General features: G+C 46.5%; 1 protein-coding gene across 1 annotated transcript; it reads right to left on the reverse strand.

Moving 5' to 3' along the window:
- Window positions 1–1,140: 1,140 nt before the first annotated feature.
- On the reverse strand, window positions 1,141–2,945 carry LOC119299786 (xyloglucan galactosyltransferase KATAMARI1 homolog). The gene has a single exon (XM_037576924.1). It carries the CDS (start codon window positions 2,860–2,862, stop codon window positions 1,225–1,227), a length of 1,638 nt encoding a protein of 545 aa, XP_037432821.1. The 5' UTR covers window positions 2,863–2,945; the 3' UTR covers window positions 1,141–1,224.
- Between the last annotated feature and the right edge of the window lie 23,390 nt (window positions 2,946–26,335).

Below are 26,335 nucleotides of genomic sequence, written 5' to 3' on the forward strand. Positions count from 1 at the left end.
CCTTTCCAACTTGTGCAATCCCATTGTCAAATTATGTGTCAATCGTTCTCAATCGCCAAAACAATTCGTGAGTCATGGTCAAGTCCGAGTCAGCTTCGAGTTATGGTCGAGTTAGACCAGAGGTTGGGATGGCCTGCGTGCCATATAGCCTAGGGCAGGCGCCCATGTAAGGGGGAGTTTTTTTTATTGTTTGTATGGTCGTGGTTTTCCTCCTAGGAACCCTAAAGGTGTTACCCTCCTCTAGGGATTGAAGATTGTTGCTGCCGCGATTCTTGCCTGTTGCTGAAGTACTTGATCAGGTGATCCTTCTCCTTTGTGCACGCTGGAACTTCATGGTTCCCGTTCTCTAGATCATGCTCATCTGAGTCATGAGTTGGAGAGTTTATCTACTGCTGGTTTGGAACACCGTCATGTTTTTGTAAGCCGGTTACTATCTATTCTGTTTCCAGCGATTGCTATTTGTGATTGCTAGTGGAGAATCAATTTGCGGTGTTTGCTTTTTATCATTGCTGGATAATTCAGATTGGGACAGCTGTTACATCTATTAGTTGGTAATATATTACAAGTGTTTGAAATATTTCTACTGGTTTAATTTACTTGGTGTGCTCACCTAAGCCTATTCATTGCGGGTCACTTGCATATTTGAGAGAAGGTATATGAGCTGCTTTTATACCGTGAAGGATTGGGACAAATTTTGGACATTCATAGGTGTGTCCTTAACACCTCTCACGCTGCCTCCTTCGCTAGTCCCTTCAGGTGACGTTCTCTCACTTGTAGGCTAGAGCAAGGACGGGAGCCCCAAGGACGAGGCTGAGGCTACATCCGTGGCGACGATTGGGGATGAGATGCACGACACTCAGGACGATGGATGGGGGGCGGCGGCTCGGATGGGGGAGAAGAGTGGACTATGGCGAGGACTCGGATGCGAAAATGATGGACAGACACAGGAGGAAGGCGATGTGTTTAATGGACCTAGGTCATGTTGGGGCAATTTGCGATAAGTCCGGCATGTTTGATTTGACATCGCTGACGCGTCCAGCCAGTAGTGCCCATCAGCCCTATAGGAATGGTACGAGGCATTCGTCTGCGGGGGTTTGCCAGAGATTTTGGCTGTAGATGCTCTTATTTTCCTCTCGATCACGACGTAACCCTCTGAGATTATATTGATTGGCCATGCATTTTGGTGTCTCCTTGTCTCGAAAATCAGAGCAAAAGAGTGTTTCGCTACTTGTCAAAGTAACTATCCCACTGATGCCCCACATCGTCCTCCAGCCCTCGCTTGATCCTCCTCACCCTCTCGATCACGCCGTCCACGGCGACGTCCACGGCGTCCCTGAAGCGGTAGCCAGCCTTGACCCTTGGGTCCCTGTACACGATGTTGGGAATCAACCTGACCACCTGCTCCCTCATGGCCGCCACCTCCCTGGCGCCGATCCGCCGGAGCACGTCCTCCACCTTCACTGTGCCGTTCCGCACGCCGTCCTCCGGCACGAACACCGAGTACTTGCGGTGATCCGCCGACAGATGCCACCGGTACTGCACGTACGCCGATCCGGGGTGGAAGAACACCGGCACACAGCCGGCGAGCACGGCGTCGAACGCCGACCGCCGCGTGTACGAGTCCCCCTGGGGCTGCAGGCAGAAGGCGGCGCTCTTGAACAGCCGCATGACGTTGCTCGGCGCGTAGCAGTCGTTGCGCCGGCCACGGCCGCCGCACAGAAGGAGCCTGCACCGCCGCGACCGCGCGCACTGGTTGATGATCATGTCGCGGACGACGGCGTTAACGTTCTTGTTGCTGCCGTCGTGCGCCCGCGCGCCGCCAGCGAACGCGAACAGCCATGGCGTTCGCGTGTGTCGCACGGCCCGCTGCCATGAGGCCACCTCGCCGGCGAGGGACGGGTGGAAGTAGGTCGGGTACGGCACGCCGATGTCGTTGCCGTGCCACGGGCTGGACTCGATGGCGAGCATCGTCATGTTCTTGGCCTCCGGGAGGAGAAGCAGCCGGCTCCCCCACTCGCCGCCGACCTCGCGCCGGAAGTCCCACGTGATGCGACCGCCGACGAAGAAGTGGTCCCGCCCGCCCTGCGCCGCCCATACCGGTGACGACCGGAGCCACTCGAAGAGGTCCTCCGCGAGAGCGTCGCGGACGCCGTTGCTGAACCCCCACAGGTGCCGGCCGACGTCGAGCCCTGCATAGTAGGGCACGTAGACGGCAGCGGCGCGGGACGCGTCGGTGGTGAGGCAATCGTACCGTCGCATCCGGCTGTGGAAGATGACCTCCAGGGCGAACTGGTTGGTGTCGTACCAGCCAGTGGACGGGAGAACGCCGCCGGTGCGCGTGAGCCGCGGGCCCATGCCGGCGTTGAGGAGGTGCTTGCACATGTCGGCCCACTCTGACAGGGACCGGCAGTCCCGGATCAGGTCGGAGTTGAACCGACTCGGCAGATTATGCATGTAGATGTAGCGGCCGGCGCACCTGTCGGTCGCCACCGCCGGTGGAGGTGGCGATTGAATCTCTGTCCCTGCTTGACGTGACATCTCCGTTCTTGCTTGACGTTTCGGTGCCAGCGGTGGAGGCGGAGCGTTAATGATGACATGGTGCTCCGTCGGCGGCGGCGGCGGCGTCAGCGGCGAGGACGTGTCAACGATCTCTCGACGCTCCGACGGCCACGGGGGCGTCGTGTCAACGGCCCGCAGCCCCGTCAACGGAATGCTCGGCTGGAAACTCTGCCGGAAGACGGCGACCTCCACCGGCGGAGAAGGGAAGACGAGGAGCATCCATAGGGCGCAGCACGCCGGGAAGGCCAGCGGCAGGAGGTACCTGCCGGCCCAGACCGCCGTCGACCCACGCAAATTCACCATATGGCCCGGCCCTGCCGTACGTCGCAGGGAACAAATCACTCGCCGGCCGGCAGCCGGATTTTAATCGGCCAGCGCGATCGATATGACCCGGCTGTCATACCGCTGTCGCTGTCCGATCATCAACAGCTTGAGCGGCGTAGAAATAAGCGCGAATTGATTCCGGGAAGGTTTCCTTGCCGCAGATATGCCGGGAATTGGGATGCGCATGCGCGCATCAGCGATTCCTTCCTTGCATGTGTTTCATGATGTATTTCCATTTGTTCGTCACCTCTCCTGATTTTGTCTTTCCTATGTTAGTTGCATCATGCTGAACACATGTGGCAATGAACCACCATAATTTTGCCGTGCTTGTATTGCAGTTGTTGTTTGACAGCTCGGGGCTCATGCAAGCAGGCATGCATAGATACGAAGGATTTAAGTTCAAATAAAAAGTTCAAAAACAATACTCAGGAAAGGATTTGGGGCTAATTGTGTGCTTGCGAGAAGGGCCCAATAAACTTGAACCAAATTATAAAAAATTTGGTATATACTCCCTCTGTTATATTAGTTTACAGGGAAGTACTAGGTACCGAAATCCGTGGAGCGTTTGTAGTCATGCTTCAGAAACATAGCAGATTTATTTTTAGCACAGTACAGACACAAGCGCTGATATATACGCGTATATACTCATTCCTATGAACACACACGCACACCATATCCCTTTGAGCACCTACGGGAGACTGAGCCAACATAGGCATCTCGTAGTTAATGGGAACATCTTCTCCCACCAAATGTGCATCACCGGAAATTCTGAAATAAATCCAGGATAAATGCGAGGCACTAAGACTTGAACTCTGGTGGGATGAAAATACTACTATCCATCTAAACAACCAACCACAGATTGGTTTGCACATAGCCGATATTAAATGAACCTCGTTAACAAATACCGTTCATCCGATGTACTTTTCTGCAATGATCTAACCATGTAAATTCTAGTGCATGAGACGATGGAAAACCAGGACCGAGAGTTATCTCCTTGAAAAAAAAAGTTGCTAAGGAAACTAAATTAAAATCAACACACACAAAAATCCACTACCTCCAATCCATATTAATTGTTGTCAATTTTCTATGTTGAGCTTGGCATTCTCCATTTTTCTTTATCGAGGGTAGGCAACTTTAGATGGCGATTGCCGGCCATGAGGCAGCCTAACGCAAAAGGTGCCGTTAATGGGTCAGGCCATTTCCATCTACACCCTATTTTATTTCGTAGTCGTTCGCGGTTCAGATTGTTTGTTGGGTCTTCTTTTTCATTTGTTTAGTTTTTTGTGGTTTTCTTTTCTTTCTTTATTATGCTTTTATTTATTTTGAATTGTTTTGTTTCTTTTCTTATCTTCTGGATATTTTCGCTTCTTTTATTGCTTATTAGTTTCTACTCATTTCTTTTTCCTTTTCTCGCTTTTCTTATCTTTCTTTTTATTTTCAATTCATGAACATTTTTTAAGGGAAACACATTGAATTAGTTGGTCGATTTGAGCGAAGCTTTCGTCGCCTCCATCACATCCACGCGTCTTGTGGTCCTGCACACGCAATCAGTGTTACCCTCTGTCAAGATGTGCTTGGCCGACCACAACATACCACGTTTTTCTTCCTCATCCTCTTATTTCTCATCCTAGCCACTCGTTCCTCTCCATCTTCTTCTCTCTACTACACGATCCAACCATGGATAAGATTGAGTGTCCTCTCTCCCTATAAAACGCTATGCACTGAAAGTCACACCCCTGGACTGCTACGTCGGTGCGCGCCATCACCATGAGGGGTTTCTGCTGCAGGAGGCGACACTGCGAGCATAGATCATCGGAGCAGCCATTGCGTTGTGGCCCATCACATCACAACCAAAATGCGAAGAGGGACGAGGTCCAGGTGGAGTGTAGGATCAAGAGTATATCTATCAGAGGGGTTAAATGAGAGATTTTTTTTTAAAAAAAAACTTGAAATCTCTCAATACACAGCAGCGAAAAATAAACTAAACAGTAGCACTTGTACGAAAGAAAGCATCTCAAAACAGATGAATACGTGGACGAAACACAACAGATAAGAGCACGAAAGATAAACTCACGAAACAAAATACTAGAGAAAATAAACTACTGAAAGTATTGCAAGGTTGAGATGAAACCAGAGGTGCTAGATGGCGACATGATATTTGTTCGACCGGTTCACTCTTCTGCAAAAGAGCTACGTCCGGTTAGAGTAGAGGGATTTGTGATTGAACACAGGAGCAAAACCAATATTGAGGATATCACTTATCGTTAGCGTCTCAGTTAGAGATTAATCAATCAGTTTTATCGATCGACTATTAATTGGCCACTTTTGCAAATCCTAGGTACCCAACACTAAAATATGGTATATTCAACACCAATACAATATTGGACAGAAGTGCTATCTTGATTCCTAGCCTTTACATCCTCGTCTAATGAAAAACAAAATAGGACAACAATACATATTGCATAACAAGGTGCAGAAAACACAAATAAACATTGTTTTTGCAAACATAGTGCTAGGAATAGGTCCGATTTATCGGTAGAATCATGATAAATCGCTTGTCAGAATGATAAATTGGCCCAAAAAATAAACGATGAGGATAAGGCATAATCTTATCGGTCACCCTCCGAGTAGCGATAAATCGAACGATAAATCGCTTAATCAAACGCGTTTTTGAACAGTGAGCAAAACTCTCTCCGTCCTATTCTCATAGACAACAAGTTCGTCAACTTGTGTCGGTTACTCGGAGTAGATACTTCAGGCAATCTCCATAACCTTCAAAAATTATCTTTCTAAACCACAATGACTCTTGGTTGCTAAAAACTATGACGCCTAACCATCTAGAGAGTTAGCAACTCTCAAGAGTGATAGGCAGAGCGCTCTAGACTTCGATCTCTTGTGATGCTCAACCACTATCTAAATTTTCAGTTTTGGGGTTTTCTCTCAGTGGATTCACTCAAATCTTTCGAGAGAGGGTGCTCTGACAATCTTGTCAAAATCACACGAAGCACCCAACCATCTTGGAAGACGCGGAGTGGATATTCATAGCCGGAGCAATCCCGAGGGGAAAATGACCAATCAGGACACGACATACAGCCAATGGCCAACTGACATGTATCTGACGGTCGAATTTCAAACGAACCAACTTTACTTGAGGAAAAAGTAAAGTTGACTCCTCGGTTAGAACATTTTTCTCACAGCCCAGAAGATCATTGTCGCTGGCTGACAAGTAAATGTCTCGAAGCACAAAGAGATTTCTCTTATAACTCACTTGGGATATGTTTCGATTAAGCATCATAGAAAAATAAGTTTCAAAACACTTCGACCCCTTTTAGTTGTACGGTGGTCCTATGACTCATGTAAGTGAAAATGAACTAAGGAAGAAAATACTACATCTTCTGTCGGGACCCCAATCCTAAGTCACGCCGATCTAGCATGTAACACATCGTATCACTTTGCCGCCTCATGCACGGTATTCCCACGGTTGCAGCCTTACCTAGGTCAGGACCGTTTACGCCTTTTGGCTCACGTATATAATAGTGTCGCTAGCATCCATATGACAAAGAACCTGGCCTGACATGACTATTCGTAAACCCAAGATGGCACAAACTTACAGGGACAAGCATACATGACCCAACAATGCACGTGTCGGTCAGTAGCGAGTGCAACTGGACTGTGGCAAGCTATCAGGAGTCCAGTAGACACCGTGTGACATTTCCCCGAAGGGACAGACACAGGAGCAAAGAAGGACACATGTCGGTCAATCCATGTGTTTCGGAGCAGTAGCTGTTGGAAATATGCCCTAGAGGCATTAATAAATTGGTTATTATTATATTTCCTTGTTCATGATAATCGTTTATTATCCATGCTAGAATTGTATGGATAGGAAACTCAGATACATGTGTGGATACATAGACAACACCATGTCCCTAGTAAGCCTCTAGTTGACTAGCTCGTTTATCAATAGATGGTTACGGTTTCCTGACCATGGACATTGGATGTCGTTGATAACGGTATCACATCATTAGGAGAATGATGTGATGGACAAGACCCAATCCTAAGCCTAGCACAAGATCGTGTAGTTCGTATGCTAAAGCTTTTCTAATGTCAAGTATCATTTCCTTAGACCATGAGATTGTGCAACTCCCGGATACCGTAGGAGTGCTTTGGGTGTGCCAAACGTCACAATGTAACTGGGTGGCTATAAATGTGCACTATGGGTATCTCCGAAAGTGTCTGTTGGGTTAGCACGAATCGAAACTGGGATTTGTCACTCCGTGCAACGGAGAGGTATCTCTGGGCCCACTTGGTAGGACATCATCATAATGTGCACAATGTGACCAAGGAGTTGATCACGGGATGATGTGTTACGGAACGAGTAAAGAGACTTGCCGGTAACGAGATTGAACAAGGTATCGGGATACCGACGATCGAATCTCGGGCAAGTATCGTACCGATAGACAAAGGGAATTGTATATGGGATTGATTGAATCCTTGACATCGTGGTTTATCTGATGAGATCATCGTGGAGCATGTGGGAACCAACATGGGTATCCAGATCCCGCTGTTGGTTATTGACCGGAGAGTTGTCTCGGCCATGTCTGCATGACTCCCGAGCCCATAGGGTCTGCACACTTAAGGTTCGATGACACTAGGGTTATAGGGAATAGATGTATGTGGTTACCGAATGTTATTCGGAGTCCCGGATGAGATCCCGGATGTCACGAGGAGTTCCGGAATGGTCCAGAGGTAAATATTTATATATGGAAAGTCATCATACGGTCACCGGAATAATTCGGGGGTTTACCGGTATTGTACCGGGACCACCGAAGGGGTTCCGGGGGTCCACCAGGAGGGTCCACCTGCCCCAGAGGGCCCTATGGGCTGTGTGTGGAGAGGGACCAGCCCCTTAGTGGGCTGGGCGCCTCCCCCCTAGGGCCCATGCGCCTAGGGTTTAGGGGGAACCCTAAAGGGGGGGGCGCCCCCTTGCCTTGGGGGGCAAGGCAACCCCTCTGGCCGCCGCCCCCTCCTCAGATTGGATCTGAGGGGGCCGGCCCCCCTCTCCCTTGCCCCTATATATATGGGGAGGGTGGGAGGGCAGCCGCACCCAAGTTCTGGCGCAGCCCTCCCCCTCTCCCAAGTCCTCCTCCTCTCCCACGGTGCTTGGCGAAGCCCTGCAGGATTGCCACCCTCCTCCTTCACCACCACGCCGTCGTGCTGCTGCTGGATGGAGTCTTCCCCAACCTCTCCTTCTCCCCTTGTTGGATCATGGCGTGGGAGACGTCACCGGGCTGCACGTGTATTGAACACGGAGGCGCCGTTGTTCGGCGCTTAGATCGGAATCAACCGCGATCTGAATCGCTGCGAGTACAACTCCTTCATCCGCGTTCTTGCAACACTTCCGCTTAGCGATCTACAAGGGTATGTAGATGCACTCCCCTTCCCCTCGTTGCTAGATTACTCCATAGATTGATCTTGGTGATGCGTAGAAAATTTTAAATTTCTGCTATGATCACCAACAGTGGCATCATGAGCTAGGTCTATGCGTAGTTTCTATGACGAGTAGAACACAAGTTGTTGTGGGCTTCGATTTTGTCAATTTACTTGCCGTTACTAGTCTTATCTTAATTCGGCGGCATCGTGGGATGAAGCGGCCCGGACCGACCTTACACGTACTCTTACATGAGACAGGTTCCACCGACTGACATGCACTAGTTGCATAAGGTGGCTAGCGGGTGTGTGTCTCTCCCACTTTAGTCGGACCGGATTCGATGAAAAGGGTCCTTATGAAGGGTAAATAGAAATTAGCATATCACGTTGTGGTTTTGGCGTAGGTAAGAAATGTTCTTGCTAGAAACCTATAGCAGCCACGTAAAAATTTGCAACAACAATTAGAGGACGTCTAACTTGTTTTTGGAGCATATGCCTTGTGATGTGATATGGCCAAAAGGATGTGATGAATGATATATGTGATGTATGAGATTGATCATGTTCTTGTAATAGGAATCACGACTTGCATGTCGATGAGTATGACAACCGGCAGGAGCCATAGGAGTTGTCCTAATTTATTTATGACCTGCATGTCAACTTAAACGTCATGTAATTACTTTACTTTATTGCTAAGTCGTTAGCCATAGTAGTAGAAGTAATAGTTGATGAGACGACTTCATGAAGACACGATGATGGAGATCATGATGATGGAGATCATGGTGTCATGCCGGTGACGATGATGATCATGGCGCCCCGAAGATGGGGATCAAAAGGAACAAAATGATATTGGCCATATCATGTGACTATTTGATTGCATGTGATGTTTATCATGTTTTACATCTTATTTGCTTAGAACGACGGTAGCTTAAATAAGATGATCCCTCGCAATAATTTCAAGAAAGTGTTCCTCCCTAACTGTGCACCGTTGCGAAGGTTCGTTGTTTCGAAGCACCACGTGATGATCGGGTGTGATAGATTCTAACGATCGAATACAACATGTGTAAGCCAGATTTACACACGCAATACACTTAGGTTGACTTGACGAGCCTAGCATGTACAGACATGGCCTCGGAACACGGAAAACCGAAAGGTCGAACATGAGTCGTATAGAAGATACGATCAACATGAAGATGTTCACCGATGATGACTAGTCTGTCTCACGTGATGATCAGACATGGCCTAGTTAACTCAGATCATGTATCACTTAGATGACTAGAGGGATGTCTATCTGAGTGGGAGTTCATTAAATAGTTTGATTAGATGAACTTAATTATCATGAACATAGTCTAAATTGTCTTTGCAAATATGTTGTAGATAAATAGCTCACGTTGTAGCTCCCTGTTTCAATGCGTTCCTAGAGACTAAGATGAAAGATATTGTAAGCAATGATGCGGACTAGGTCCGTAGTCTGAGGAGTGTCCTCACTGCTACACACAAGGCTTACGTCTTTGATGCACCGCTCGATGTGCAAACCCCTACAACGTCGTATGTGGATGTTGTGAACACCTGACAGACACATCCTGATGACTACTTGATAGTTTAGTGCACCATACTTTACGGCTTAGAATCGGGATTCCAATGACGTTTTGAATGCCATAAGACATATGAGATGTTCCAAGAGCTGAAATTGGGATTTCAGGCTCATGCCCGTGCTGAGAGGTATGACACCTCTGACAAGTTCTTTTGCCAACAAGATGGAGGAGAATAGCTCAGCTAGTGAGCATGTGCTCAGAATGTCTGGGTGCTGCAATCACTTAAATCAAGTGGGAGTTGAACTTCCAGATAAGATAGTGATTGATAGAGTTCTCTAGCCACTATCACTAAGCTACTAGATCTTCGTGATGAACTATGACATGCAAGGGATGGAGTTGATCCCGGAGTTGTCCGCGGTGCTTAAGACCGCAAAAGGTAGAAATCAAGAAGGAGCATCAAGTGTTGATGGTTTAACAAGACCACTGGTTTCAAGAAGGGCTAGAAGGGAAACTTCATGGATGGCAAACCAGTTGCCGCTCCAGTGAAGGAACCCAAGGTTGAACCCAAACCCGAGACTAAGTGCTTCTATTGTAAGGGGAACGGTCACTGGTAGCGGAATTACCCCAAATGCATGGTAGATAAGAAGGTTGGCAACTTCAACAAAGTATATACGTGTTATTAATGTGTACCTCACTAGTACTCCTGGTAGCACCTGGGTATTGGATACCGGTTCAGTTGCTATTATTGGTGACTTGAAGCAAAAGCTACGGACTAAACAGAGACTGGCTAAGGGCAAGGTGACGATGTGTGTTGGAAGTGTTTCCAAAGTTGATGAGATCACCATCGCACGCTCCATCTGCCTTCGGGATTAGTATTGAACCTAGATAAATGTTATCAGGTGTCTACGTTGAGCATGAATATGATTAGATCATGTTCATTGGAATAAGGTTATTCATTTAAGTTAGAGAATAATGGTTATTCTGTTTACATGAATAATACTTTTCATGGTCATGCACCCTATGTGAATGGTTCATTGAATCTCGGTCGTGGTAATACGCATGTTCACGCCAAAATATGTAGAGTTAATAATGATAGTACCACTTTCTTGTGGCACTGCCGCTTAGGTCATATTGGCGTAAGATGCATGAAGAAACTCCATGTCGATGGATGTTTGGAGTCACTTGATTTTGAATCGCTTGACACATGCGAGCCATGCCTCATGGGCAGGATGACTAAGACCCCATTTTCAGGTACAATGAAACGGGCAAGTGACTTGTTGGAAATCATACATGCTGATGCGTGTGATCCAATGAGAATTGAAGCGTGCGGTGGATATTGCTATTTTCTCATCTTCACTGACGATTTGAGTAGATATAGGTATATTTACTTAATGAAGCACAAGTCTGAAACGTTTGAAAAGTTCAAGCGATTTCAGAGTGAAGTTAAGAATCATCATAACAAGAAGATCATGTTCCTACGATCTGATCAAAAGGGAATTTTCTGAGTTATGAGTTTGGCAATCACTTAAGACATTGTGGAATTGTTTCGCAGTTGAAGCCACCTGGAACACCACAGCGTAATGGTGTGTCCGAACATCATAATCGAACCTTATGAGATATGGTGCGATCTATGATGTCTCTTACCGATCTACCGCTATTATTTTGAGGTTATGCATTAGAGACAGCTGCATTCACTTTAGATAGGACACCATATAAGTCCGTTGAGACAACGTCGTATGAACATTGGTTTGGCAAGAAACCAAAGTTGTCGTTTCTTAATGTTTGGGGCTGCGATACTTAAGGATTCAGCCGGAAAGGCTCGAACCCAAAAACGGACAAATACATCTTCATAGGATACCCAAAGGTAACAGTTGGGTATACCTTCTACCTCAGATCCAAGGGCAAATTGTTTGTCGCTAAGAAAGGGTCCTTTCTCGAGAAGGAGTTTCTCTTGAAAGAATTGAGTGGGAGGAAGATAGAACTTGATGAGGTTGTCGAACCTTTACTTCAACCAGAGAGTGATGCAACACAGAAAGATGTTTTCTGTGGCGCCTACGTCTGTTGAAGAGGAAGTTAATGATAGTGATCATGAAGCTTCGGATCAAGTTGCTCATAGGTCGACAAGGATATGTACTACTCCTGAGTGGTACGATAATCCTGTCTTAGATATCATGTTGTTGGACAACAATGAACCTACGAACTATGGAGAAGCAATGGTGGCCCCGTATTCCGACAAATGGTTAGAATCCATGAAATCCGAGATAGGATCCATGTATCAGAACAAAGCATGGACTTTGGTGGACTTGCCCAATGATCGGAAAGTCATTGAGATAAATGGATCTTTAAGAAGAAGACGGACGTGGACGGTAATGTTACCGTCTATGAAGCTCGACTTGTGGCAAAGAGTCTTTTTTCACAAGTTCAAGGAGTTGACTACGATGAGATTTTCTCACCCGTAGCGATGTTTAAGTCCGTCGTAATCATGTTAGCATTAGTTGTATTTTTTGATTATGAAATCTGACAGATGGATGTCAAAACAAGTTTTCTTACCAGTTTTCATAAGAAAAAGTTGTATGTGATACAATAAAAGGTTTTGTCGATCCTAAGGATGCTAAAAGGTATGCTAGCTCCAGCAATCCTTCTATGGACTAGAGCAAGCATATTGGAGTCGGAATATATGCTTTGATGGAGTGATCAAAGCTTTTAGGTTTATACAATGTTTGCTAGAAACTTGTATTTACAAGAAAGTGAGTGGGAGCACTACAACATTTCTGATAAGTATATGTGGATGACATATTGTTGATTCGAAATAATGTAGAATTTCTGGAAAGCATAAACGGTTGTTTGAAGAGTGATTTTCAAAGGAAGACCTGGATAAAGCTGCTTACATATTGGGCATCAAGATCTATAGAGATAGATCAAGACGCCTGATGATACTTTCAAAGAATGCACACCTTGACATGTTTTTGAAGGAGTTCAAAATAGATCAGTCAAAGAAGGGATTCTTACCTGAGTTGTAAGGTGTGAAGTTGAGTAAGACTCAAAGATTGACCACGACAAAAGAAAGAGGAAGGACGAAGGTCATCCCCTATGCTTTTGTCATAGGCTCTATAGGTATGCCATGCTGAGTACCGCACCAGATGTGTGCATTGCCACATGTCTGGCAAGAGGGTACAAAGGTGATCTAGGAGTGGATCACCAGATAGCGGTCAAAATTATCCTTAGAGGAATAAGGAAATGTTTCTCGGTTATGGAGGTGATAAAGAGTTCGACGTAAAGAGTTACGTCGATGCAAGCTTAACACCTATCCGGATAGCTCTGAGTAGAGATATTGGATACGTATAATGGAGCAACAATTTGGAATAGCTCCAAGTGGAACGTGGTAGCAGCCTCTACGATATGACATAAAGTTTTGCGAAATACATAGGGATCTGAATATTGCAGACCCGTTGACTACAACCTCTCTCACAAGCATAACATGATCATACCCAGAACTCACTGAGTGTTAATCACATAGTGATGTGAGCTAGATTATTGAGTCTAGTAAACTCTTTGGATGTTGGTCACATGGCGATGTGACCTGTGAGTGTTAATCACATGGTGATGTGAACAAGATTATTGACTCTAGTGCAAGTGGCAGACTATTGGAAATATGCCCTAGAGGCAATACTAATTTGGTTATTATTATATAACCTTGTTCATGATAATCGTTTATTATCCATGCTAGAATTGTATTGATAGGAAACTCAGATACATGTGTGGATACATAGACAACACCATGTCCCTAGTAAGCCTCTAGTTGACTAGCTCGTTGATGAATAGATGGTTACGGTTTCCTGACCATGGACATTGGATGTCGTTGATAACGGGATCACATCATTAGGAGAATGATGTGATGGACAAGACCCAATCCTAAGCCTAGCACAAGATCGTGTAGTTCATATGTTAAAGCTTTTCTAATGTCAAGTATCATTTCCTTAGACCATGAGATTGTGCAACTCCCGGATACCTAGGAGTGCTTTGGGTGTGCGAAATGTCACAACGTAACTAGGTGGCTATAAGGGTGCACTACGGGTATCTCCGAAAGTGTCTGTTGGGTTGGCATGAATCGAGACTGGGATTTGTCACTCCGTGTAACGGAGAGTTATCTCTGGGCCCACTCGGTAGGATATCATCATAATGTGCACAATGTGACCAAGGAGTTGATCATGGGATGATGTGTTACGGAATGAGTAAAGAGACTTGTTGGTAACAAGATTGAACAAGGGATCGGGATACCGACGATCGAATCTCGGGCAAGTATCGTACCGATAGACAAAGGGAATTGTATACGAGATTGATTGAATCCTTGACATCATGGTTCATCCGATGAGATCATCGTGGAGCATTTGGGAACCAACATGGGTATCTAGATCCCGCTGTTGGTTATTGACCGGAGAGTTGTCTCGGCCATGTCTGCATGACTCCCGAGCCCGTAGGGTCTACACACTTAAGGTTCGATGACGCTAGGGTTATAGGGAATAGATGAACGTGGTTACCGAATGTCATTTGGAGTCCCGGATGAGATCCCGGACGTCACGAGGAGTTCCGGAATGGTCCGGAGGTAAAGATTTATATATGGGAAGTCATCATACGGTCACCGGAATAATTCGGGGGTTTACCGGTATTGTACCGGGACCACCAAAGGGGTTCCGGGGATCCACCGGGAGGGTCCACCTGCCCCGGAGGGCCCTATGGGCCGTGTGTGGAGAGGGACCAGCCCCTTAGTGGGCTGGGTGCCTCCCCCCTAGGGCCCATGTGCCTAGGGTTTAGGGGGAACCCTAAAGGGGGCGCCCCTTGCCTTGGGGGGCAAGGCAACCCCCCTGGCCGCCGCCCCCTCCTCAGATTGGATCTGAGGGGGCCGGCCCCCCTCTCCCTTGCCCCTATATATATGTGGGGGTGGGAGGGCAGCGCACCCAAGTTCTGGCGCAGCCCTCCCCCTCTCCCAAGTCCTCCTCCTCTCCTGCGGTGCTTGGCGAAGCCCTGCAGGATTGCCACGCTCCTCCTTCACCACCACGTCATCGTGCTGCTACTGGATGGAGTCTTCCCCAACCTCTCCTTCTCCCCTTGCTGGATCAAGGCGTGGGAGACGTCACCAGGCTGCACGTGTGTTGAACGCGGAGGCGCCGTTGTTCGGCGCTTAGATCGGAATCAATCGCGATCAGAATTGCTGCGAGTACGACTCCTTCATCCGCGTTCTTGCAACGCTTCCGCTTAGCGATCTACAAGGGTATGTAGATGCACTCCCCTTCCCCTCATTGCTAGATTACTCCATAGATTGATCTTGGTGATGCGTAGAAAATTTTAAATTTCTGCTACGATCACCAACAGTAGCTAGCTACCATGGCTCAGTGGAAGCACTAAGAGGCATTTTACCATAAGGAAGGCTACCAAGAATAAACAACTAGATTTCGGATCCCACACATACCAAGCATTTCAATAACATACACACAATATGCTCAATATATGTAAATACAACATGGCATCACAACACACCCCTGCAAGGTAATATGATCTATTCATATAGCCATGTCCTCGGATATGGACTACTTGGAACACTTACATTGTTCATAGACAAGTTAAAAGGATACTCTAAAATGCACAAGATAAGCGTTAGTGCTATGGATGGCCTTCCCATAGGGAGACGGGAGCGGATCCATAGTGGTGTATTGATTTGGTGAATATGTGGACTCGTGTGTGTTGGGTAACGCGGTAATTTCAAAAAAATCCTACACACACGCAAGATCCATCTAGATGATGCATAGGAACGAGAGGGGATAGAGTTGTCTACGTACCCTCATAGGCCGTAAACGGAAGCGTTATGACAATGCGGTTGATGTAGTCATACGTCTTCACGATCCTACCGATCCTAGCACCAAAGGTACGGCACCTCCGTGATCTGCACACGTTCAGCTCGGTGACGTCCCACGAACTCTAGATCCAGCTGAGGTCGAGGGAGAGTTTCGTCAGCACGACGGCGTGATGACGGTGATGATGAAGTTACCGACGCAGGGCTTCACCTAATCACTACAACAATATGACCGAGGTGGAATTCTGTGAAAGGGTGCACCGCACATGGCTAAACAATCAAATTTTATGTGTTCTAGGGTGCCCCCCACCCCACGTATATAAAGGAGGGAGGGGTAGGCCGGCCGGACCTCTAGGCGCGCCAAGGGGGGAGGAGTCCTCCTCCTAGTAGGAGTAGGACTCCCCCCTTTCCTAGTCCCACCAGGAAAAGAAGGAAGAGGGAGAAGGAGAAAGGAAAGGGGGCCGGTCCCCCCCCCCCACACCCAATTTGGATTGGGCTTGGTGGGGGGCCTCCACCTGGCTGCCTCCGCTTCTCTCCTACTAGGGCCCAATAAGGCCCATTGACTCCCGGGGGGTTCCGGTAACCCCCCGGTACTCCGGTAAATGCCCGAACTCTTTCGGAACCATTCCGATGTCCAAACACAGCCTTCCAATATATCAATCTTTATGTCTCGACCATTTTGAGATTCTTCGTCATGTCCGTGATCTCATCCGGGACACCAAACAACCTTTGGTACATCAAAAAACACATAAAATCATAATACCGATCGTCACCGAACGTTAAGCGTGCGGACCCTACGGGTTCGTGAACTATGTAGACATGACCGAGACTCATCTCCGGCCAATAACCAATAGCGGAACCTAGATGCTCATATTGGTTCCTACATATTCTACGAAGATCTTTACCGGTCAAACTGCATAACAACATACGTTGTTCCCTTTATCATCGGTATGTTACTTGCTCGAGATTCGATCGTCGGTATCTCAATATCTGGTTCAATCTTGTTACCGGCAAGTCTCTTTACTTGTTCCGTAAAGTAGCATCCCGTAACTAACTCATTAGTCACATTGCTTGCAAGGCTTATAGTGATGTGCACTACCGAGAGGGCCCAGAGATACCTCTTCGACAATCGGAGTGACAAATCCTAATCTCGATCTATGCTAACTCCACAAACACCATCGAAGACACCTATAGAGCATCTTTATAATTACCCAGTTATGTTGTGATGTTTGATAGCACACTGAGTGTTCCTCCGGTATTCGGGAGTTGCATAATCTCATAGTCATAGGAACATGTATAAGTTATGGAGAAAGCAATAGCAGTAAACTAAACAATCATAGTGCTAAGCTAACGGATGGGTCATGTCGTGGATTTGTCAAGGCAGATGTCCTTAGTGTCAGGACTTAGTCGCGAGGCCAACGCATCTATGTGGTAGCTTGAGAGGGGTTGAGTGGGACGAGAGACGCAGGGCGGATCCATACATAAGACGAGGATTTAGACAGCTTCGGGCCCCGGGAAACATCATCCGGTAAAAACCCTACATGCTATTTGAGGCTAGGTCTCATTATCATCATGAGGGAGACGCCGTAAACCGGCTCTTTGTGTCTAGCCCTAGAAATTGTTTCTTGTTTGTAGCTTGTTCTATCTAACTTGTCCTTTCTAACCTGTCCCTCTTTGGGGAGCCCTGCCCCTCCTTATATATGTTGAAGGGGCGGGTTACATGTGGAGTCCTATTAGGATAGGGACTAATCTACCTCTAATACAAACTGGATACAAGTCCGGGTCTTCCTTGTAAAGTAAATATTCCTCACGCCTTTTCTCTTAAACCGGCCCACCATAGCATGATCCGGCCTTCCATAAACCGCCCGTTGGGCCACCGGGTTTTGTCGCTCCTCTGACCCGCCTGCCGGATTACCAATGAACCGTAAACCGCCATGTCCAAGTGGGTTGCCAGTGAATCGCCAAACTCTAGCCGGGTCATACATCCGGCGGTTTATACTGCAGGGTATATCCCCGACATTAGCCCCCAGTTTAATTTGGATTCATCCATGTTAAACTGATCTGCAACAAGAACAAATTTGTCGGGTTGTGCTCCGGTTTAAATATTCTTGTAGACCGGCACTTGATCATCCTTAAATCCTTGTCATTTCTTCCTTCCAAGTTAATAACCATCTTCATAATCAATTTGCTTGCAGAAGATATTTGTAAATAAAGAATCCATTTGACTCGGCCTTCAATGCTTTGACTTGACAAAAATATTAGTCTCTGAAATATTCAACTGATATCCAACCGGCTTGAAGATGTAAAACTTGCCGGTTTATGATTACCACTATTGTCTGGTTATAAAAACTGATAATTCCGGGTGATGATTGTTGCCAACACCGGTTCATGATTGTTGCTAATGCCGGCTCATGATTATTGATGACGCCGGGTCATAATGATTGGTGACGTCGGGTTAATCCAGTTTGCTAAAAACAGAGAATTTGAAAATAGTTCTTCGATAATAATATAATACCTAGCCCCCAAGTCTTGAGCAGAACAAAGTGATGGCTTAAGACTTGCTTCAATATAAGTACTGCCACTTAAGAAGAAATCCATGTTGTTCATCCCAGTCACTTAGTAAAAACTGAATACTCCATATTATGTAGCCCCCAAGTGCCGGGTCATTATGCAATAATGAACAGGGACTTTGTAGGTATAATCATGTAGATTTGAGCAATGATGTGTAGCCCCCAAGGGCCGGCTCAGTAAGATAATATTGAGCTGGGACTTGATATATACTTCAATAAAAATAACACCATATGATGTAACCCTCATCATGGGACTTGAATCTACGTCCACAAGGTTAAGAGCCTTGTGCTTTACCAACTGAGCAGTGGACTCTTCAATATAATGAATAAAAAGCTTTGTACCTTCAATTGTTGACAAGAGCAATTGGTAGCCCCCAAGGGCCGACTCATTATAATGTGATGAGTCGGGTCTTCAATAATATGAGCAGAAAATTACTTTGCATTAGCCCCCAAGTGTCATGGTGCATGCTTGCAGCGACATGAGACTTGCATGTAATCTCAATTTGAATAATGTAGCCCCCAAGTGTCGGGTCGTGAGCCTGCAGCGACTCGGGACTATTCCTTCCATTGTAGAATAAATCATATCCTTTGATAAAATAATAACTGTTGCGCTAAAGCGACTTTGACAACTCAATAATACCGGTTACTAATAATCATAAAAATCCAGCCACGTTGGCTATTCAAGATAATATAATCCGGTATGAAAAATTCATCCAATATCATAATGAAAATTCAGCCAAATTTGGCTATTTGAATAATATAACCCAATCATTTATAAGCGCATGATTCCAATAGCGCAATCCAAATATATACTGGCGACGTATAGTCCAAAGCCAGGCCGGTTTAATAAACTCCGGATAATTTCCCATCATATACTGGCGACTTATCGTCTTAAAACCAGGCCGGTTTAATAAACACCGGATAATTTATCATCATGCTTTATTCAACCTGTCTCTGCATACAACAAGTTTAAAGTGTCCTGGCAGTTTACCGCCGGACGGGTCATAATACCCAACATATAACCCAGGTTTATAACCAAGGCTGCACTTAAGAATAATCAATGAAATATATCATACCTGTGATATTGAATCACATCATTGGTTTACCAATTTTTTGTAGTAAGAGTAATAACCCCAATCTTGAGTAATGATTACGCCTTTCATACTGTGCCGGTTGATGATAAACCGTACCGGGTTGTGATAAACACCGGTTTAACCATATATAATACTGGCGACTCGTAGTCAAACTAGACCGGGCTGATAGTCTCCGGATTTAAAGGGGGATCAAAAATCATTGGCTGAACCGGAAAAAATATGCTTGTTGACATAAAAGAAATCCAACAAAAGCAAAGAACGAACAAACCATGAAAACAACATGGAAGCAAAGGCAATGATAAAAACCATTTGCAAAAATATGCTATACTGAGCTGTTCAGATGGTATTACCATGGTCGGACAGGATCAAGGCCCCCAATAGGAGTGACAATGATTCAAGTCAGCCAGGTCCCCAAATGACTCGTGGCATATATGCCAGATCAAGAGGCGTGACAACGGTTTGGGTTCGACCATGCCCCCAAGTGATTTTGTGGCCTTAGGCCGACCAAGAGGCGTGACTGGTTCAGACTTGACCATGTCCCCAAATGATCTGGTGGCTGTCGCCTATCAAAGGGTGTTCGTTGGTTCGGACACGACCAAGGCCCCCAGTGATATATAAAAAACAAATATCAAGGGGTAAACCGGAGGCCGCTTTAAACAGAACCACTCCGTGTAACCTCGCATGATGAGAAAGACAGAGACCCCGCTTTATGAAGCAGAAGCCCCCATGTGATCAATAATATGTTAGGCCAATAAAGCAGGATACCCATGTTTGAACCGCGCATCATGGCAGCAGGTTCTCTTTGGCACCTTTTTAACTTATTACAAGAGATAAATCCTTCTTGAACCGGACATTAAACCGGATATTGAGAGCGTCAGAGCTTTGCAAGAGATAGTTTCCTTTTAAACCGGATTGTAAACCGGAAGCACCACTGTGAGCCGGAAATTTTCTGATGGCCTTTTAAATTTTGCACTAATATGGCGGTTTAGGGTCCTGCATTAGATAATTTTGCAAGCCGGAGTAATTGCTCTTTTTAAAGAAAGCGATATCTAATATAAAAATATAATGGATGGACTTCACCTGATATGTCAGGCCAGTTAATATCCACCGCGGGGTTATAAGCCAGCACAGACAAGAGGGTCGGCCGCGGCATTGTTGATGTTGTCCGGACTGCAGGGGCGGCGGTTTGTGTTCCGGTTCATCAGTGTGATACATAGATGCCGGTGTAGAACAGCTAGCGCGCGCCATCCGCAGTAGGGCATCACTTTTATAGTGAGCACTTGTCCTGATTTGTGCGGACGACTGATGATCCTTATATACTGCCCGCGGGTAACCTAGCAATGCTCAGGTACTAAGCAAATATCAACTTGTTTATTTAACAGGGGAGCATGCATTGTGAGAAATCTACTGCTTCTTCCCATCAGCTCCACTTATCTGATGCCTTGAAATTCAGAATGTTCCTCAATATATGCAGAATTCATAACTCTTTTATACTGCCTCCACTGCAGTATCAAATCCAAATGTCTTGTTTATCAGTAGCATGTTATTATCCACCGTGTCTCGAGAGACCAATAATCGGCACTTTAAATTTTCTCCTTTGTCATTTGGCATGTATCACATCAGCCCCATCATGAGCCCCACTTCATCAAGTGTCAAGAGCATGTCAAAAACTCCTGCCTGGATGCCGTTGACACTATCTGAAAATCTTTGCGCTGTTATGAGAAACTCCTAGGACGCTGCCACCAACAAGATTGATATCTCGGACATGCCTATTAAGCAGGTGCTTTCCGCTAAACGATCTTTAAAAAATCCTTCCATCCTTCACTTATTGATATTTAACACGGCTTCGTGTTCAAAAATATACTGGTATACGTGAGCTTGCCCGGTACACCAATTGTTCCACCCAGCTGCAGAGCTGCTGTCTTCAAGGAATATTCACACCCGATGCTGCTAATTGACCAGTAGTTTTGCTTTCTTGAACCACGATCTGCCAATGTCATAATCACTGTTTGCAACTAATGTGCAAGGACCGCAATCGTAAGCATCTGAAGATTTATTATTCCGTACTTGTTGTACACGACAGAGCACAAGGCGCACTAAAGCAGAACCGCGACATCCGCGGCCTCGACGACGACGACCAGTGGCTTGGCGCGAAACCGATTGCGCACGGCTGAACCGGAGCCGGTGTAAACCAAGGCCACGTGTGCGAGGCGAGGGCGACGCGGAGGCGAAACGACAAAGCGGCGGCAATTCAACGGCAGCCGTCCATGTGGTGAACCGGCAGCAGGCACGCGACGTCTTGAAGGCGGATTAACGCAGTGGGGCGAGCGGATGAAGCGAGGCCGTGACCCAGGGCGATGCAGAGGCAAACCGGCCAGTGGTGGAGACGGTTCAGCGGCGCAGCCGGATGACGGTGGAGGCGACGGGTGCTCGAGATAAAGCCCGGCGGCCCTCTGCTGCAAACAAGGCCATCCCGATGATTTCTGGTGGCGGCTTGACGCGGGGCACCCGGCCGCGGCGGAGGTGAACCCAGCAGGGACCCGGAGCAGGCGGACGAGTCGCGTGGGAGGCGGCGGTTGGGTCGCGCGAACGGCAGAGCGAGGGAGATGGCGACGACCCAGCTGGGGCTTGGAAGAGAGCCGGCGCGCGAGCGACTCAGGAGACGGGCGCGGAGGCAGTGAACCGGCACGGGGCGAAGCTGGTGATGCGGAGAGGTTGTGGCTATTTTAAGGCTGAAGCAGCAGGGCGTCTCAAAAACGACTTAGGGGAGCAGTCGAATTCAACGGGAGGCGAGGACAACTCCACTGGCGGCTTGCACGGTGATTCATCAGGCCGGGTCACCGCACGGATGATAACCGACGGTGGTTCATCGAGGAGAACCGGCGGGATGTGAGCGTAGAAGCACGATGGTTCTTAACAAAGCTGAATATGGGCGGCCGAAGGTGAGCTCTTGGCGAAGTGGTAACGGCGGCTCCGGGTTGGAAACAGAGGCGGAACGAGGCTCGTCCGGGTCGCAGGGGAACGGAGGGCGACTCAGCGGCCAGTTACTTGAGGTCATACCAGCAGACTCGAGCTGACGGCTGCGGCGGAGGCGACCTACCGGCTCGATGTAAGGCACGGGCAACGACAGGGCGGGTCAACGGAGCAGCCCGGGTGCAAGACGGGTCGCGGCCCTTCTGTTCTTCTCCCTTTTTTTTGCTTAATCTTCACGTAGGTAGACGAGTCTCTGTGCAGAGGCCGGTACAAATACCACCAGTCGCAGTTGATCTACACCAATTAGTCTCGGACTAGTACTAGCAGAAGTCATCGATCCATTGGATTGACCAATGGTCATACACGCGTGCGGCGGTGAAAAAAACCCTAGCTTCTCCACCGGGTTATCCTCGAGACCTGTTCCACGAGGTTTTTCTTCACCGATTTGTATGACAGTTTACTCTTGACGAGGCCCTTTGCAGTAAACTCGTAACCAGATCGGCTCTTTCTCACCTGGCCGTTTCAACATGATAAACTCAGAGTTAATATGAATCCTTCCGTGCAAACTCTTCCTGATTCAGATATTCGCAAGCTTCTTGATCTCTTGAAGTGATCCCTCCAAGAACTCCACACCACCGTGCGCCAGCCCCACGGTGGGCGCCAACTGTCGTGGATTTGTCACGGCAGATGTCCTTAGTGTCAGGACTTAGTCGCGAGGCCAACGCATCTATGTGGTAGCTTGAGAGGGGTTGAGTGGGACGAGAGACGCAGGGCGGATCCATACATAAGACGAGGATTTAGACAGCTTCGGGCCCCGGGAAACATCATCCGGTAAAAACCCTACATGCTGTTTGAGGCTAGGTCTCATTATCATCACGAGGGAGACGCCGTAAACCGGCTCTTTGTGTCTTGCCCTAGAAATTGTTTCTTGTTTGTAGCTTGTTCTATCTAACTTGTCCTTTTCTAACCTGTCCCTCTTTGGGGAGCCCTGCCCCTCCTTATATATGTTGAAGGGGCGGGTTACATGTGGAGTCCTATTAGGATAGGGACTAATCTACCTCTAATACAAACCGGATACAAGTCTGGGTCTTCCTTGTAAAGTAAATATTCCTCACGCCTTTTCTCTTAAACCGGCCCACCATAGCATGATCCGGCCTTCCATAAACCGCCCGTTGGGCCACCGAGTTTTGTCGCTCCTCTGACCCGCCTGCCGGATTACCAATGAACCGTAAACCGCCATGTCCAAGTGGGTTGCCAGTGAATCGCCAAACTCTAGCCGGGTCATACATCCGGCGGTTTATACCGCAGGGTATATCCCCGACAGGTCCCGTTCATCAAATGACAACTCTTTGTCCATGGCTAGGAAACTTAACCGTCTATGATTAACGAGCTAGTCAAGTAGAGGCATACTAGTGACACTCTATTTGTCTATGTTTTCACACATGTACTAAGTTTCCGGTTAATACAATTTTAGCATGAATAATAAACATTTATCATGATATAAGCAAATATAAATAACAACTTTATTATTGCCTCTTGGGCATATTTCCTTCAGTCTCCCACTTTCACTAGAGTCAATAATCTAGATTACATTGTAATGATTCTAACACCCATGGAGTCTTGGTGTTGATCATGTTTTGCTTGTGAGAGAGGCTTAGTAAATGGGTCTGCAACATTCAGATCCGTATGTATCTTGCAAATCTCTATGTCTCCCTCCTTGACTTGGTCGCGGATGGAATTGAAGTGTCTCTTGATGTGCTTGGTTCTCTTGTGAAATCTGGATTCCTTTGCCAAGGCAATTGCACCAATATTGTCACAAAAGAATTTTATTGGACCCGATGCACTAGGTACTACACCTAGATCGGATATGAACTCCTTCATCCAGACTCCTTCATTTGCTACTTCCGAAGCAGCTATGTACTCCGCTTCACATGTAGATCCCGCCACGACGCTCTGCTTGGAACTGCACCAACTGACAGCTCCACCATTCAATAAAAATATGTATCCAGTTTGTGACTTAGAGTCATCCGGATCAGTGTCAAAGCTTGCATCGACGTAACCGTTTACGACAAGCTCTTTGTCACCTCCATAAACGAGAAACATATCCTTAGTCCTTTTCAGGTGTTTCAGGATGTTCTTGACCGTTGTCCAGTGATCCACTCCTGGATTACTTTGGTACCTCCCTGCTAACCTAATAGCAAGGCACACATCAGGTCTGGTACACAGCATTGCATACATGATAGAACCTATGGTTGAATCATGGGGAACGACTTTCATTTTCTCTCTATCTTCTGTAGTGGTCGGGCATTGAGTCTGACTCAACTTTACGCCTTGTAACACATGCAAGAACCCTTTCTTTGCTTGATCCATTTTGAACTCCTTCAAAACTTTATCAAGGTATGTGCTTTGTGAAAGTCCAATTAAGCATCTTGATCTATCTCTATAGATCTTGATGCCCAATATATAAGTAGCTTCACCGAGGTCTTTCATTTAAAAATTCTTATTCAAGTATCCTTTTATGTTATTCAGAAATTCAGTATCGTTTCCGATCAGCAATATGTCATCCACATATAATATCAGAAATGCTACAGAGCTCCCACTCACTTTCTTGTAAATACAGACTTCTCCAAAAGTTTGTATAAAACCATATGCTTTGATCACACTATCAAAGCGTATATTCCAACTCCGAGAGGCTTGCACCAGTCCATAAATGGATCGCTGGAGCTTGCACACTTTGTTAGCTCCTTTTGGATCGACAAAACCTTCCGGTTGCATCATATACAACTCTTCTTTAAGATATCCATTAAGGAATGCAGTTTTGACATCCATTTGCCAAATTTCATAATCATAAAATGCGACAATCGCTAACATAATTCGGACGGACTTAAGCATCGCTACGGGTGAGAAGGTCTCATCGTAGTCAACTCCTTGAACTTGTCGAAAACCTTTTGCAACAAGTCGAGTTTTGTAGATAGTAACATTACCGTCAGCGTCAGTGTTCTTCTTGAAGATCCATTTATTCTCTATGGCTTGCCGATCATCGGGCAAGTCAACCAAAGTCCACACTTTGTTCTCATACATGGATCATATCTCAGATTTCATGGCCTCAAGCCATTTTGTGGAATCTGGGCTCATCATCGCTTCCTCATAGTTCGTAGGTTCGTCATGGTCAAGTAACATGACCTGCAGAACAGGATTACCGTACCACTCTGGTGCGGATCTTACTCTGGTTGACCTACGAGGTTCAGTAGTAACTTGATCAGAAGTTTCATGACCATCATCATTAGCTTCCTCACTTACTGGTGTAGGAATCACTGGAACTGATTTCTATGATGAACTACTTTCCAATAAGGGAGTAGGTACAATTACCTCGTCAAGTTTTACTTTCCTCCCACTCACTTCTTTCGAGAGAAACTCCTTCTCTAGAAAGGATCCATTCTTAGCAACGAATATATTGCCTTCGGATCTGTGATAGAAGGTGTACCCAACAGTCTCTTTTGGGTATCCTATGAAGACACATTTCTCCGAGTTGGGTTCGAGCTTATCAGGTTGAAGCTTTTTCACATAAGCATCGCAGCCCCAAACTTTAAGAAACAACAACTTGGGTTTCTTTCCAAACCACAGTTCATTAGGTGTCGTCTCAACGGATTTTGATGGTGCCCTATTTAACGTGAATGCATCCGTCTCTAAAGCATAACCCCAAAACAATAGCGGTAAATCAGTAAGAGACATCATAGATCGCACTATATCTAATAAAGTGTGGTTACGATGTTCGGACACACCATTACGCTATGGTGTTCGAGGTGGCGTGAGTTGCAAAACTATTCCGCATTGTTTCAAATGAAGACCAAACTCGTAACTCAAATATTCTCCTCCAAGATCAGATCATAGAAATTTAATTTTCTTGTTACGATGATTTTTCACTTCACTCTGAAATTCTTTGAACTTTTCAAATGTTTCAGACTTATGTTTCATCAAGTAGATATAACCATATCTGCTCAAATCATT

This window comes from Triticum dicoccoides, chromosome 5A (genome assembly GCF_002162155.2).
Source record: "Triticum dicoccoides isolate Atlit2015 ecotype Zavitan chromosome 5A, WEW_v2.0, whole genome shotgun sequence".
Taxonomy (NCBI): domain Eukaryota; kingdom Viridiplantae; phylum Streptophyta; class Magnoliopsida; order Poales; family Poaceae; genus Triticum; species Triticum dicoccoides.